The 17,597-nt window shown below is 35.0% G+C and overlaps 1 protein-coding gene across 1 annotated transcript in view; it reads left to right on the top strand.

The window, feature by feature from the left end:
- The first annotated feature begins 12,412 nt into the window (after window positions 1-12,412).
- Window positions 12,413-17,597, top strand: part of LOC110379278 (attractin) — a 32,174-nt gene continuing 26,989 nt past the window's right edge. The window contains exons 1-2 of the mRNA XM_064040114.1: window positions 12,413-12,741; window positions 16,494-16,706. Coding sequence (XP_063896184.1) covers window positions 12,509-12,741; window positions 16,494-16,706 — 446 coding nt within the window. The 5' untranslated portion in view covers window positions 12,413-12,508. The remainder of the gene's footprint in view (window positions 12,742-16,493; window positions 16,707-17,597) is intronic.

Raw genomic sequence — 17,597 nt, 5'->3', positions numbered from 1 at the left:
CAGTGATCTCTGTACACTTAAAATAATCACCAAGGCGAGGCGAACGAGGGAAACTTACTTAAATAGCGTAATAGCTAATTAACATAAAATAATTTCCGAGTTGATTATTTTTTGGGATTATCATGGATAAGACTGCTGTTGTCAGATCACATGAAGGAGATACAAAATATTTACAAAACTTCTGCCTCCGTTCAAATACCTCATTTCAAAATAGCGATGCAAGTTAGATTCATAATGTCGGAACTCAACATTGGTACATAATTACATGTAGTTTGAAAACAACAGTTTTACACCGAAGAGGTCACTGGTTTATTAGTGAATCATTTTTATTGTATATTGTTCAATCATTTTTCCACATAGTTTAAGAATTTTAGTTAATATTGTAGTGTACTTTTCAATTAAATAGGTAGTCCGTAGCAATTCTTTAATATTTTTCTTGTTAATTTTTTTTTCGTAAATGTAATAAATTCTCCGTAAGAGCCCCCGCAGACCACAGACTTTTTATCGGCCGATAGTTTGGTCGGGCTCTTAATCAGTACGCAGATGTAAGCAAGTTCGCACACTATGACGATTTGGTATAGGCCGATAAACAAGTTTGATGGGCTTCCCGATTCCATTCAAACTAAACTGTCGGCAAACTATCGGCCGACCGTATAATCAGTATTGACTCCCTACCACACGCGCACACATGACGATTTTTTAGTCGGCCGACTAAGCCGATAGTTCAGTTCGCTCCGAGCTTTGACAGCGAATGGTCGGTCGCACGTGTTTTGTAAAATAGCGTTGCCCAATTCTCAGTCACTTATTTCGGAATCTTCGAGCATAACTTTGATCGAGGAAGTCGATAAACGCCCTGCACTTTATAAGAAAAACTTAAAAGAGTACTCTGACGTAAATGTGAAGAGAAAACTGTGGGAGGAAATTTGTGAAGCTGTTGTTCCTGATTGGAATGAGCTTTTTAATTTTCCTTCTCCGGTGTATGAGAGCAATAATAACATTTCTATGCAATGTTTTATTAATTTTCATTGTGCGGTGCGACCACTCTTTTTACCAGTTGGTTAGAAACTAGCAAATAGTCGGCAGACTGTTGGGATAGTTTGCGCGCTCATCACCGACTAAACTGTTTAGTTGGCTCGGTGTGCGTACTAGCAGGCCAACCCGACTAAACTATCGGCCGATAAAAAGTCTGTGGTCTGCGGGGGCTCTAAGGGTTAGGTTAGTCTTGAACGGCCCTCAACTGGTCCAGAACAAAAGACAATGAAGGGAAAGTTGCATTTTTAATTAAATCATTTAATATACGTTAAGTAACCGCGGCATTGCCACTCGTACGATGCGTCTACTCTTGTAAACGTATCCGATCGAAATGCATACGTTGACACAATTTTTAAATTCGACTTTCGAATTGTAGAATTCGATTTTTGAATTTGAAACGTTGAATGCGTGTTACTCGTAAAAGACATTGCCAGGATGTTATTTTACGAAGCATTTTTATGGACACAAGTTGTTTGTTTGTGTGACTGTACCTAACTTGGTGCGGTTTCCAGCTGTACACTGTGTCGCCGTGTCCGCTCGGACATACGGGAGATGTTACACTTAGCTAGTATTGTGTCGAACACGGTGCTCGTCTGTGTACAGCTGACAACCGACCCCTCTATAATGTAAGAATCACCTATTGTCGTCACTAATTGTTTTCCCTTTACATCTTGTATGTATTTCTAGATGGTTAATTTTAAAACATTAATGATTATTGTACTATTATTACAATAATTGACTTATTATTATTGACATTTAGCATTATCGTGGAAAGGTATAGAATATTGAATGAAAGTTTTTTAATGTCTTGCTAGACGCAGTTCGCGGGTGTTCCACATTCGTGTTTTTTTTTTATAAAAAAATTATGTACAACAAGAAGCATTTAATTTTAGAAATATTAAATACCTATAATGTTATAAATTTATTGAACCGATAGCAAGTCAGGTATTTGCTATCTCGATGTATTTATTTTGAATAAACGCTTAAAAATATTACATCACACTGCTGGGGGACATTTTCTTAGAATGTTTTCTTTGCGAAATTTATTATTGGGATTCTTTTTGTGATTTAAAATGAAATCAGTTAGGTAATGGACCAATGTATAAGCTAGATAAAACTGTTATTTCCTAAAGAATCGATAATGGCTCACGTTTTTTTTTATAATATATAAACTGCGAAATGAGCTAACAAGATCAAATTATAATATTGTTATTTAATTATTGAGTACAAGTTTTAATGAAATATTTTTTTTTTCAATATACCTTACTCGCCTCTTTATTTTTGTTATTTTGTTCCTTTAGTTTTTATTATTATTGTTTAAATCATAAACAGATGATTAGATTTCGAGTTTAATTTAAGCGACTCATAATTATTTTTATTATAAATTATAAAAATATTATATATCTTTCAATTCCTCAGTAAGAAAAGTGATGTTTATAGGTTATTTCCGAACCCATATCATTGACGAACGAAATCGTAAAAAAATTGGCGAATAATGTGATTGGCACAACACTATTGTATTAAATCTAGTCAAATTTTTAGGATGGTGAAAAAATTGAGAAGCTAAGCTTACGACGATTCGACTGAATTTTTGATAAAAAAAAATTAAACAAACGTCCAAAACCGTCGCTAGGCGACTTAAAAAAAAAGTTGATTTGACATTGTGGAATTGTAGCCGATGTTTGTAAAAATACTGTTTTCTTACTTATACTGTAACTTGAATAGGATGATTTGAGTGAAAAAGTAATGTTTTTTCATATGTAATGTCCTTTATCTATAGGATCTTTATACCTTACGTTAAATATCATAATGAAATGGCTGGTTAGGCAGGTGTAATAATGTGCGAGGATATTTAAAACCTGTATACAATAAATTTCTTTCATTTGTTGAAATTTTAAATTGTTTTATTTCACTCACACATACAACTGATTAACCTATCCTTAATGTGCTCCTGCTTAATAAGCACACATAAATATATGTTTATCTATTCCTGATGTTATTTCCAGTATTAAAACAAAGGAGGTCAATATTCTCCTACTTTTAAGAAACTCTATGAAAATATGAATGAATATGAAGTTATCATATCTTGCAAACTGAAAATAAAAACTACTTAGTTGGATCAAAAGGTAAAGTTGAAAGGTAAGTTTTTGGGAAACTTACACATAAAATGGGAAAACAGTAGAGTAATGACGCTAATAGATGATATGATGGACCCTATGATGGTACAACTACCAACTGATACAGCGATGATCTTAAATGATATGTAAGTATATCCTTAAGTAAGTATTTATAATACTTGTATTATATTATAATACAAATATTCAAACATTTATTTAAAAAAATAAGAATTAAATTAAAATCGGTTGTTTATATCAACATTTGAAAACAACGAAACACTTTCTATGCTAACTGTACTCACGACTCAACAAGAGATATTATTAAGATAAAGTTCAACCGTTAACTTGTGGTTGACGAGCCTATGTAACTAATTAAAATAATATTACATGTAAACCAGAATAGATAGTTTAATTCTCTTTCATTATTATGCAGATGCATTTTTGACCAAGAAAGGGCAACGAGATGAGTAGCGATATCTAATTAGGAAATGGAAAAAAAGGAACCTGTGTCGAGGAAGAACAAAAGATGATCTTTAAGATGAAGTTATTCTGTCAGTCCTCCGACTGTTAATCCAGCTTTCAGGCTAAAACTACTAAACTGATTAAAACAGTTAAGTATTTGGTAAAAAATTCTAGCTAGAGCCTGAAAAAGTATATCGGCTACTTTTTATCCGAGTGCAGGAAGTAGGTAGTTCCCTTACATGATGGATGGAACCGCAACAATCAGCTAGGAGGTACTCCTATAATTTTACTCCCTTATTTCAATTATTTTAGTTCGCTATCTAGCAGAAAAGTACTAAGAAATAAATGGCATAAAATTACAAAACCACAAATGAAATTCAACAAATAAACGAAGATAGATAACTGGGTACCAAAACTGGTACAAAATAACAATAAACTGTTATACGGGCCCACCATTTTGGTTTGCCGCCAAAAAGACAAAAAGGCGGCCTAATTTGACAGCTCACGTCAACCAAATGTCATATTTTAAGCAGATAATTGTGTTAAAAGGAAATATTGGTATTTACGTGTACCTGATAGTTAGGATGGTGACTGGCATTTTTATTATGGCGATTCCGTACATATTTCTTCCACATACTGTATCTATATAAGTACCTGAAATAAAAAATAAAGAGGAATCTTTAACACCTATACCTACCGATTTTAAAAATTATATAACTGTTGGAAATCTAGACGATCCCTGAGTTACATAGGCTATACTTTGTCCGGTTACGGGAGATTCTTTTCAATCGTTTTAAATAAGCAAGGGTTACTTAATATACTTTTTCAAAATGGGATGCAACTCTCATAGAAGAAAAGCTAAACTAAAAGAAAATATTGTCACCTGTCTGTTTGTTTTCAAATTTTCATACACTACTAGTTAGTTTTTTTTTTATTCTGTAAGTAACACAACATTTAGCATTTTCAGAAAACTACAACAGCCTACGGAACCCAAAGATCTCTAACAAAAACAGTTGCAAAGATAATTTCGACCGCAAATAACGGTCTTCCTCGACTCAAGCGCTATTTGGACCCACAAAACATTTTTCGCGTAGCCAGCGGGCGGACCACTTGCAAGCAAGGCCGGGGTTTGCTATTGTAAAAAAGCAAAAATTCCAAAATGGCCGCCTACTAAGAAAAAATAAAAACGAACCCGTTCGGAGCGGCTACAATTTGGTGGTTATTTTTGCTGAGGGCAATGAAACATCTATTTTTGTAAAGAAAATAATTTGCTAGGCTGGTTTAGCCTGTGGGTTATTTTAAATTATTGGTTATTTAGTGCCAGTAGCTTGTATTGAATTGTGTGTTTTTCTGTTATCCAATTAGGATGATAAATGTCTACCTGCTGTTATTCTTTATTCTTTACGACTTCTGTTTTAACAATAAAATTGGAAATATGGTTGGGAGAGGAAACTATAAAGGTCTCATGAATAAAATAAAAAAGGCTACCTAATTAGTGTAAATTTAATTTTGACATTCAGCAAATTACTGCCCTATACTTTAACTCATGAATTTTTAGATCAACAACAAGCTATATCAAGGATACTCCTGAATCATGCAACCAAAATATCCCTACCTACGACCTTCTCTAGGTTCCAATCCATTTATCAAAGTTCATCGCAATCGTTTCAGAGCTTTGACCTTTGAAAGTGTCACAAACATCTTACTTTTCCATTAATAACATGAGAAACATACAATCACATCCATTTATTCCTTAAATTACATCACAACCGAAACAATATGTAATACATACAAAGTCCAGTACCATCCCACAAACCAAAACAAAAAAAAAACATCAAAATTCCTAACACCCAAAATGGACCCTAAACTAACTCACACACACAAACCCACACACACAAACACCGAAACAATTACATAAACCTGCCTCAATATTAAAAAGTTCCTACACAAAAGAGTTTCAAAAAACGAAGCTAAGAAATCACCGCCCAACCCTGACCCTGCGCAGGCGCCGAGTGAAACCGAAAACGCCCGAAATGAGCCGAATCGTCGCCAAAAGTGTAGCCGTGACCTTACTCTTGAGTTAAAGTTTGAATGTGTGCGTTTGTATGTAATTCGGGTACTTTGACTGGTTGAAGGTTTTTTTATTTGTGTGGTGGCCAAAGATTAAGGGTGGGACAATCATGGTTTTGTTGAGGTAGATCTGGGAACCTCTGTGAGGAAATTAAAATGCTGTCTTCTAAAGTAAAGGTAGGTAAGGTTTGTGATAGATAGCTGCCTAAGTAATTTAGAAATGGGATGATGAGAGTTAAAGTACATATTTGGGTACAAGTAACATATTTTTTTTTGGACTCTTCACTATTCTTAAAATAGCCAGGATGAAACATGCTAACCATGGAGATAGTTAAAGCAGAATTAATAGGAACTAGACCTGAAAATCTACTGTTGAATATGTATCTGAAATCACCAGTGCCAGATTGACATTTAGACATTTAGAGCCAAAATCTTCTCTGAAAACTTCAGTGCTAGTTTGACTTTTTCAGACAAAATTGCTCTATATCACATTACTAAACCATAGAACCACCACATCTGCTTACACATACTCTATGGCGCGCAATTCGGATACTTTTTGTCGGGAGTTCGTGCAGGCACGCACACAGCCACAAATCCCGTGTTCGTACGTACTCAAAATGTGTCTGTGTGCGCATTTTCGCGTCGTGCAGTTGTTTGGGCAATGCACTCTTGCGCACAATGCCACTGACCTTGGATTGCAGCTGCGTAGCGACTATTCGGCCGCCAATTCGGCGTCGGTTGAGCCTTTTTTCGTTTTTTGAGTCTAGGATTTTTAGGGCTGGGAGTAAGCGGGGTTAGGGAAAGTTAGCGAGTGTAGTGGGCAGTTTGGGGTGTTTTTGGTGGTTTTAGATAATGAAGTATGTTCTAATGAATTCTGGCAGTACTTTTAAGGATGTCTAGCCACCTAAATTATGGGCAGTAAATATTTGGATGTGACCTACCTATTGTTTTAAAAATAAAAAAATTATAAAAACACAGAGTTTTCAAAATAAGGTCATCAAAAACAAAAAAGTTTCATTTTATCTTAAAAGAAGCATTACGAATTTTAGTGGATTATTTTATTGAATTCTTTTGGTAGCTAAAATTACCATTAAAAAATCAAAAACTTGCATCAACTTACAAAAATCTGTATCTTAACCAATCAATCACAGTAGACCTAGATTTGTTTATCTCCAGAAAAGGTCATCAACCTATATACATAAAAAATAAGTCACTGACCCAATGACCTAACTTAACAATTTAGATGCACTAGCCAATTCAACAAAACGAGGGTCAAAGCATTTAGTTGCGCATGAGTGGACCCTGAAAATGTACCAAATTACCACTATTATTGATGAATTGTGTGATGGGGTCGTAAACCTCAATCTGAATTGATTTATGACAGTGGTTTTGTCAATTCAGAAGGTTGTGCAGCATACTAATGTATTGATTAAGCGGAGTTGAGTGCAGAATCAAAATAAATACCCTATACCTAGGCATACTTTTGACCTTTCTACTTATAGGCAGGTAAGGAATTGGGAAGAAGAAAGAAAGCAAATATCCTTAAAATTCGTAGTCAAAAATATTGGTAGATAGATAGTAGTAGTACATAGGCAATCCTGAAACAGAGTTCAAAACTCCAATTAGACGTGTCTATTTGTTAATAACCCTTGTAAACCCTTACTTTAATAAGTAGATATAAGTAATAAGTATACCTAAATACGAATCTGTCCGGCTTTCACGCTAACACTACTCTAGTCAAATCATTTATTTATATATATCAAAGTTCCCACTAAAATACCTATATAACACATTATTTCTTAAAATCTACTAATTACGTAGATAGCTTGAGGAAAGACACCCACTACTCTTATCACTAGAGACGCGAGTGAAACCTCAAAGAAACACCTAGTTCCTCTACAATAATCATTCAACCCTAAAACCTACAACTATACAGGAATCTATTCACCCGCTTCATCCTCACGTCACCATCTAACCCGTCCCCCGGTGCATATTTAGCACAAAAACAACAATTAAATGTACCCAACAAACGTCAGACACGCGAACATGCTTCTGTAATACGAAAATTACGGGCAGGTGACCGCTTTTGGTTCTAGTTTGTGTAAAAACTATTTTTCTAACTAAGTACTTAGCGAGTGCATCAAACTTTATAGTTCTGTGTAGGATGTAGGTATGTGTGTTGCCAAGTCATGGTATGAATGTAATAACAATTATATAAAATATATTCTTTTATATTGATATAATTATAATAAAGAGGAAAAATCAATTTTGTTAGCACTCTTAAGTCTCCAAACCAACTGCTTTAAAAAATTATTTCACTGTCGGAAGATGCATTATCCCTGAGTAGCATAGGCAAGAGTCTACATATATGTATTTTATCTAGATACTGGCAATAGTTTCCATAAGACGCGAGTGAAACCACGGGAGAACGGCTAAGGAGTTTTAATATAAAAATAACTATCCATATCTACTTATAGAGGTAAATAACTTTACCTAAGCCCAAAATTAAATAACATTTATAATCAATTTGACTAACCGATAAAATCAAAATTAAACCTCATTAAACAGCAATTAAGTACAATTTTCATCTATAACCTTCCACATACCCGCCAAAACGAGCAGCCATATTGAAAAAAAAAAACTTCAATAACACTAAAAACGCAAAGAGTATTAGTATTTCCAACGAAAATGGTAACATTTCAGCTAATGTTCGGGGTACATGCAATGATAACTAAGGCACGTTAATTTTTAGGGTTAAAAACGTATAATTGAAACTATTTGAGTGCTTTTTAACTCCATTTTTGTTAATTATTGTATGGTTTAGGCAATTATGGCCTCGAATTATTCCTTGACCTGAAAAACACGGTAATTTCATGGAAACCTTCATGATTAAACTTTTACAGTTATGTCATAAATATTTTTAGGTGGAAAATTGTTATGTAAGTGTAATTAGTCACGGGAAAACCACGAATAGGTCCATAACTCATCTATACTTCTATACTTATATAATAAAGACTAACATTTTTTATTTGTTTGTTGGTACCCTGGTTCCGAAACTGCAGAAGCGATTTGAAAAATTATATCACAGTTAGAAAGCTACATATTCCCTAGTAGGTACGCGGGGGAAACGGGAAAACAGCTAGTTCTTTATAAATCTATTTTGAGGTCAACTTATACACCTAGGTAAGGATAAAACCTAGGTGTCCTAAATATTACCTACCTTCCTAAAAATAACTAAAACAAATAATAATACAGAAAGGTTTGTATGGATTTCGGACGATTCTATAAAACCTTATAAACTTCAAAATGATGATGATGGACCCATTTATTTATATGGAGAATACCGTTAGGCTCGATTACTGAAATCCATCATTACTTTTTTATCTGTAGGCAAAGTTAACAGTTATAATTTTAATAAATGGCTGAAACCATAATTGAGGAGCTATTATTTATTTATGGCCATCATTCAAAAAGTTTCAATTAAAAATTCAGTTGATTAAAACCAGAAAAAAAGTTTAAAAAGTCGATAAAAGCTAAAGATTAATTTAAAGAAATGGATGAAATGATGATCTTAACTTGTACATAAATATTGCAATCTTCCGCTAAAGTTTTATGTCTTTAACATTAGCTATTCATCATCTGCCTAGCCTTTTCCCATTTATGTTGGGGTCGGCTCCCAGTCTAACTGAATTCAGCTGAGTACCAGAGTTTTACAAGGAACGACTGATTAACTGACCTCCTCAACCCAGTTACCCGGGCTTCCCAATACCCCTATGTAAGACTGGTTGTCAGATTGGCTTCTACTACCTGTAACGACTGCCAAAGATGTTCAAATGACAGCCGGGACCTACAGTTTATCGTGCCGTCTGATCATACAAACTTATTCTAGGTACGTCTATTATATTAGCTAATAATAACGGCTAAAACAAAAGGTCGCAACATATTTAGTTCATTAACTAAAATATCAAAATGACCTTTTAGTTTAGGTTAAAGCTGGAAGTACTTATGTCGGAATCCCTCTATTGCGGGGACCTATTCTAAAGTCCTTAAGTCGAGCGCTCGATAAATATTAAGATTAGATAGAATGCATAGTCCTGGTAAGGGCTAAGCATGAGCGATTGCTAGTAGGCGAACTCTTTCCTGCATGAGAAAATCCGGAGACGAGAAGAAACAGCAATTCGCGAAAGTATCTAGCTTCAAAATGGACAGTCAGGAAACAAAACAGCTAGTTACGAAAGGGCCAGCTTCTACATCCCGGTAATTGAGTCGTAATTTTAGAAAAAATAACTAGCCTTAAAGGTCCTGTATTTAATGTGAGTAAATATTATAGTATCTCAATATATAGATAGGTGCGAGCAACGAGGGCAAGAGAGGCGTCGGAAAAAATTATGACTGTAATGGTAAACTTAGGTACTTACGGGAGTGAATCGGCATCATCTCTGTCGAGCGGCTATTCTGGCTGCTATAGACAGAGTGGAGCACAAAAACAGCCAACCTTCAGGAATGAGGAGGTAGGTACTGAAAGAAAAAGAAATAAAAGTTTTACATCTTAAACTGACTTTTCACTTTACAAGCCACCAAATAAATAGGCACTACTAAGGTACCTATCAACTCTCATGTGAATATTACTATTGGTCTTGCTACAAAAAAGCTAAACAGTCTTTTGACACGTGTCTTTGGGAAATTCTCCATAAAATTTTTTCAACACCTGACGAACGTCTCTTTAACCTTTTTGTAGTAAGACCAATATGAGCTTAACCTACCTAGATGAATAAATATCACACGATATCAACATTATGACTTGACTCCTAGCTGAATAAATATCACACAATATATCGTAAACTACTCGAATAGCCCCCGTCCACCACGGCGGGTGGCAAGCGACACGCGACGCGCGCGTTAGCATCACATATCCATGTCACAGCATATCTGATGGTCTACCTGCTTTTTAACGGGTTTTTGGCGGATTTTTATCGTTAACGCCACTCTGGGCTGTTCGTGCTATTATTAGAATTTGATATTTTCAAGCGATTATGTTAGGTAGGTAGTGTTTTAAATGGTGCATTTTGGAAAATTAGATCGAATAAATAATTATTAGACGGAACACGAGTACGGTCAATGAGATAGAACAGCAATTCTACGAAAAAGAGGAGAGGAGGTCCAATAGAAGCCTTCAGAACTTTTCTTAAGATTTAATTCCAATTCCTTCATATTTAAGTAGAAAACACGTTGTTAAATAGATTAAACTTTCGATACCTCTTTGTGGGTTATTACAAGTAATCCTAAATCCTCTTGTTTGTACCTATTGTAGGGAGTAACTTACTAAAGAGTAAATATACTTAGTTCTAAATTCATATAAATATTTAGAAAGCTTACTTACCCATTTTTCCTCAACGCGATTCTCGTTTATAAAGAAAAATAAAAACTTTAAATTCAAGTAGGTAGGGTACCTAGGTACTTCTAAGACAACGTACCTACCCATCTTATTTGAATTTTAGTTCGTGCCAACATTAGCACACTATAGAAGCCATTCATTTTAATTTAAGTGCAGCAACATTCAACTAATTAGGTGCCGCACTTACGAAAACAAACAAAGAAAAATCGCAGTTGAAAAATAAAAATCTCCACAAAAGAATTTGCTGTCATTCATCTTTTCTTCGCAAGCCAAGTAAAAAGTAATGGACGAATGTTTTTTATCTTCAGTGAGAAACTCGCCGAAGATAAAAAGTGACACAATTATTAATGAAAAAAGTAGCAAGACTGAAGAAACTACACCTTGTAAATGAATTTTTAAGTAAAAGTTGAGAATAATTTTGACGAGTAGCGCCATCTATTACACTTTTACAGAACTTTTTGATTATGTTTCAGTATATTGGTAACAGATGGCGCGCAAGTACCTGTGTACATAAAATATGTAAATATTTTTATTTTAAAATGACATTATAATTTACTATTTGGTATTCATTTATTTTCTTACAAATTTTTAAATTATTATGGCCAGCTCATACTCGAAATGCCACCACCTGCATCAAAACAGTGAACGCATCCGTAATTCGTTTATTCCCAGCTATACCTAATGTCAATTTGGTGTTACCACTATTATAATTTTTACCCCAAAGCTACCAATTTATGCAAAAATATGGGGAGTTATTGGGTGTTATATCACTGGAGTAAAAAAAAGGAAATATACATTATGATATATTTTCAATCATATCGTATATTTATTTTTATTTTTCGTAATCCTTATAGTATATACGGCTAATCAAATAAAGTACATTTTCTTCGGTAGTCAGTGCTTAATGAGTGCAGCTGGGCTTATTCCGCCACTGACTTCTGCGCGACCAATTTTAGACCGATTTGCCTGCAGTATTTTTTTGCTTTCAGTGCTTTTTGAAGACTTTTTTATTTTATTGTGAAAAGTTATTTATATTTAGTGGATGAATACACCTTTCTCCTGACAAATACTGTGCTAAGCTTCGCATCAAAAACAGTTAAGTCAGGCGATATAATCTCGCACATAGAGGCATACCATCCATCTGTCCGTCTTTTCCCACTGTCGTCATTCCAGTAGTCTCCTGATCCACTCTGGCTATGTGTCGCTTTATTGTACTACTTACAAACATACAGGTCAAACTGAGAACCTTCTTTTTTGAAGTCGGTTAAAAATAGGACATGATAACATTTCACCAAATGTTAACTGTTTTAGTTCAGGTAGTTTATCTTTCATAGTATGACAACCCCAAATTTAGTACCGTACGAAACTACGCGACGTCGAAACCGCTTTTACGTCCGCGCTAATAAAACTCGTTGAAAATGCATACATCAAAATGGTAGAATCGCTACAAATGTTTTTATTTCTATTTAAATCTAAATACAGACGAAAATGTTCATGGTTCTCGCCATTCCTGTGTTCAGTGCTCATAGTGTTATTGTTCTGTGATGGTGTCCTGTCTAAGTGTGGTGATCATACTTGTGTAAACGGTGTGTGTAAAAATGATATGTGCGTGTGTTACGAGGGTTGGCAGGGTCCCGAGTGTCAGTACTGCGGCGGCAAAGTCAAGTAAGGGTCTTAACTGTCCACTAAACGGTCGTGATACATTTTGGTTTGTCTAGTTCACTGACCTCTTTTTGAGGCGCGCCTTACTGGCTCGTAAGTAGAATTTGCAAGAGAAAGCCCGCGAGGATTATCCAATTATACACTTTGGCTTCTTTCCTCCATCCCGAGCGGCGCTCTGAAGGTCGAAGTCGGCGTTACGACATGGAAATGGATATTGTTATCGAGTTGTTTTCTCTGACCAACAATTGTAAGACTAACCTTTAGAATGTTGCATTCGGATTTCAAAAGGACAATTCAGGGGCGAATTTGCGCAAAATACACCACAGATTACACAAACATTGTTGTAGATTAGTTTTAATTATATCATCTGGAGGAAAAACTCATTATTTCCTGATATCAATTATTTATTTACAGTTTTTTTTCCTTAAATCAGCTGTGTTTCGTTAACCTTTTAATTTGTAGGTTATCAGAGCAGTTAGTTGCGTTTTGTCTTTGATTGATGACTAATGAAAAGAGGTTGTATATGTGATTATCATTTGATTGAATCTTACTTGACTATAAAGATAATACAGTTCTTATTATAGCAATAGTTAGTAGAAAATAAAGAAACACTTTTTAAAATGACTTGATAGTATGAAGTTGATGATAGTAAAGCGAATGCTTGTTTTACATAACATTTGTTGGAAATTATTCCATGTAAACATGACTGAGAGTAAATAGGTATAATGTGCATTCATAATCTTTATTTGTGTCGCACAATGTAGGCTTTATAGCTATTTTAAACTTACTTGTGATGTAAAAGATAGTCTGGTTTAATTATAGAACCTTTAAGACGCAACTGGAGGTTATAATAATGATTATGAAAAGCCACCTCTGTTACGCTAGGCCATCATCATCTGCCTAGCCTTTTTTAAGAACTATGTTGGGATTGGCTTCTAGTCTAACTGGATGAAGCAGAGTACCAGTGTTTTACATGGAGCAATTGCCTGTCTGCCCTCCTCAACCCAGTTACCCTTGCAAACACTCCTTGGCAAGACTCGTTGTAAGACTTACTGGCTTCTGATTACCTGTAATGACTGCTAAAGATGTTCAATGACCTCGCTTCTTGTTTGTTTGACTGATTCTCTTGAATGATTAAGTCTTACTTCAGATTTCTCAGTTTAGAAATATTCTAAATAAACTTAATACCTTACCGATCACCTATATTCTAAGCTGTCTGATTATTGTTTGCTTTTGCTTGCTAAGTTATCCAAAGAATATTTAATGGAACGGGTACTAAAAGTCTGGTAGCAATATAGGTAGTTAAGTAAACCAATTTGACACATTATGTTAGTATAGTATTATAAACCAGTCTTACCTGAGGGAATTGGGTTGCCCAAGTAACTGGGATGAGGAGCTCCAATAGACAGTAGTTTCTTGTAAAACACTGGTACTCAGCTGCATCCAGATAGACTGGAAGCCTACCCCAACTTAGTTGGGAAAAACACTAGTCAGATGGGGATGATAATGGTTAATGGTAGTATGATATTTTTTTATCTAAGCCCAATAAGGCTGTAACCTAAGGATCTTACGATTTTTAGTTATTAGGTATTTTTTAAGTATGCCTGCAAACAAGGAAAATGAACCCAATACAAACAACATCTTTAAAAAGGCTTGTTGCTATCAATATTTTAGTCAGAATGATAATAAGCTTTGGGCCACTGGGCTTTGGCAAAGGTCACCAGAAAAACAGGTATATCTTGAAAAGCTTTCTTGCAAAGTACAGTAAACTGCACATCAGTGGTAACTGTCATGCACCTTAACTCAATAGTAATAAGTACGATTTTCCTATAAAACTGTTACCACTGACCTGAAGTTGACTGTACAAGAATTAACATTATTAAGAAAATTGATGATAAAAACCTTTTTGAAAAACTGAAGGAAGATAACAACCAGGATGTTGATTACATTGTAAACAATAATTAATTATTAATGTTGGTTCGCCTTGAAACTCACGTTGCCATAAATAAATAATGAGTAACTGGTGAAAATACCAGTTGTATCATTTATGCATACTTTTAATCTTTAAATATGTTAATTTTGATCCAAAAGTTTTATTTATGTATGGAAATTAATTACGGTGACACACTCTGATAAAATGTTTTGAGAATATACCTATTACAGTTTTTAAAATTAAGTGGTATGAAGCTATACATATCATTTAATACACTTTTCAACTTTATTTAGTGTGGAGAATATGGAACCGAATGTACGAAGCAATATTCCAAAGCATACTTAATTTTTTTTACATAAAATTCTTGAAAATGTTATTTTCACATATATTTTAGACCATCTATAAAATTCTGTGTAGGTACATACCTCATTTACAAAGTTTCTATGATTTTTCATCTTAGGTATTGTTTTTATTATTATCAATTTTTGTTTTTATGAGATAATTTGATTCATTTTCCACCATAACTTCCACATTGGAAATTTAAATCTAGTATTGTTTTTCACAATGTTATTTAAACAATACCATGCTTTTATCGCCAGCAATCAGTTCAAAAAAAATTGTTTTTGTTTAATTCATGTGAACTAGTGACAAAATTTATGTTCACATGATGTTTCAGATTTACATAATTAATCTCTTTGATAATGGTCAGTGACCATAATTATGTGTCTATCAAAGCTTTTGATGATCATAATATTGTTTATTTATAACAATAAGGATGTCAGGTTTTTTATTAACAGTTAATGTATGATTTTACCTTATAGCAGGTCAATATACTCATGACCTTTCTGAGTAGGTAATTGATCAACTGTTATGGCTTGTCTAAGTTGCATTTAAAAATCTTACTCTAGTATGCAATTTATGATCCTAATAACCAGTTTAAATTTTTCCTTTTTTTTATTTTTGTAAATACGTACATGTAGATTTAATTTGTAATATATTGAATTTCTAAGTTGGTATGTGCTTTCTAATTATACCTTGGACACCAACGGCTGATAAAAAGGTGAAGGAAAACATCTCGAGGAAACTTGGATAGTCTGAAATCACCAACCCGCATTGAGCAAGCGTGGTGATTAATACTCAATCCTTCTCCGTGTGAGAGGAGGCCTGTGCCCAGCAGTGGGACAGTAAAAAGGCTGTAACAGAACAGATATTGAATAACAACTAAAACCAAAAAAAAGTATTATCCTTATCTCATTAATTTTTAAAACTGGTGGTCAGTTTTGCTAATTGACCTTTTCCTGGATTGAGTCATACTATATTAAGTGGCAATTAACCAGACAAATATGAGCTGGAACTTTTAATTAATTTGGCTCTCTATCTAGGTACATACAGTTTGACTCAATAGAAAGGCACATGGTTGCCTCAACCACTAAAAAAGCCAGTAAGGAAAACTTCAATGAGATTCTTTTATCAGGGTGCTTATTTTAGCAATAATGCTGTTGACAACCATTTACAAACCGAGAACGGAAAAGGTATCCACAAAGGTACTTCTGCCTCTCTTCGTTACAGCCTTTTACATGTTTTAGTCCTAATGCTGAGCTACGGCTACCTTTCACACAACAATTAAGCATTAGTCACCATGCCTGCTCAATGCGGGTTGGTGATTTCAAACTTTATAGGTTTCCTCAGATGTTTTCTTTCACCTTTTCATTATCGTAACTGGCCTATTTTTTCTCAAGTTGGAGTTACCAACATATGATTTAAAGAAAATTAAGGTTTTAATTCTGTTTGATTTTAACAAAATTCTTTCCACATTTTTCAGTTTAACGTCCCCAACGGGCTACATAACGGACGGGCCGGGTAACTACAGCGTGAGCACACAATGTTCCTGGTTGCTCACGCCGCCACGTCTGGGTCCCACGCCGCCACCCCTGCGGGTGCGCCTCGAGAGCTTCGCCACCGAGTGCGGGTGGGACCACCTGTATGTGTACGACGGTGATAGTGTGAGAGCTGAGAAACTGCTCGCTGTGTTCAGGTGAGGGAATTTCGACCTTAAGTTGTAGGTGGTAAGGTTCATATTATAGGCAAAAGGCAGGTAGATAGAATATTGGGGACTGTTGTGAGACAGACCAAGCTTGTTTAAGCTGTGTTCAGATGAGGGACCTTTTTTTATGGGAAATCATCAAATGACCCCTCCTTCTGTGGGTTAGCAGCGTGAGGGAGTGTTAGACTGTCACTGACTAAAACCCATCATGTTCCATCTTAAGCCCTGTATGGCCGATGGAAATCTTTCGAACAATACCGCAGCTCCGGTAGGCCTTAGCCCTGGTTTGCCCCGCGGGGGTTGCTGACTCTCCTTGAGTTCCCTCAAGGACCGTAAGTTGGGGGTGATAAGGTTGAGTTTTGAATGCAGCTGGTTCTTGTCTAAGATATATGGCATGGCACAGATGATAGAAGGTAACTTCTGCTACCGAGGGCGGGTGGAACCATCTGTATGTGTACGACGGTGATAGTGTGAGAGCTGAGAAACTGCTCGCTGTGTTCAGGTGAGGGTATTTCGACCTTAAGTTGTAGGTGGTAGGGTTCATATTATAGGCAATAGGCAGGTAGTTAGAATATTGGGAACTGTTGTGAGCAAAACCAAAAACAGCCAAATCGGTCCAGCCATTCTCGAGTTTTAATCAGACTAACGAACACCAATGCATTTTTATTATAGCAGATGAGGAAGTAACTAGTTAATTCCACATTTAGGTTTTTAGCCTAATATCAACCATCATCAGACTATTCACTATCATATATACAAAATATACAGAACTGACAAAGCTTCGATGTTTTTTAGGCAAAAACCATTGTATTAAAATTCTGAGTACACATGGGCTATCTATAATCTATTTTTTAACTGCCCTATTCAGTTCTGTTTGGTAAA

The sequence above is a fragment of the Helicoverpa armigera genome, chromosome 21 (genome assembly GCF_030705265.1).
Source record: "Helicoverpa armigera isolate CAAS_96S chromosome 21, ASM3070526v1, whole genome shotgun sequence".
Lineage (NCBI taxonomy): Eukaryota > Metazoa > Arthropoda > Insecta > Lepidoptera > Noctuidae > Helicoverpa > Helicoverpa armigera.
This window is presented reverse-complemented; position numbering and strand designations above follow the sequence as displayed.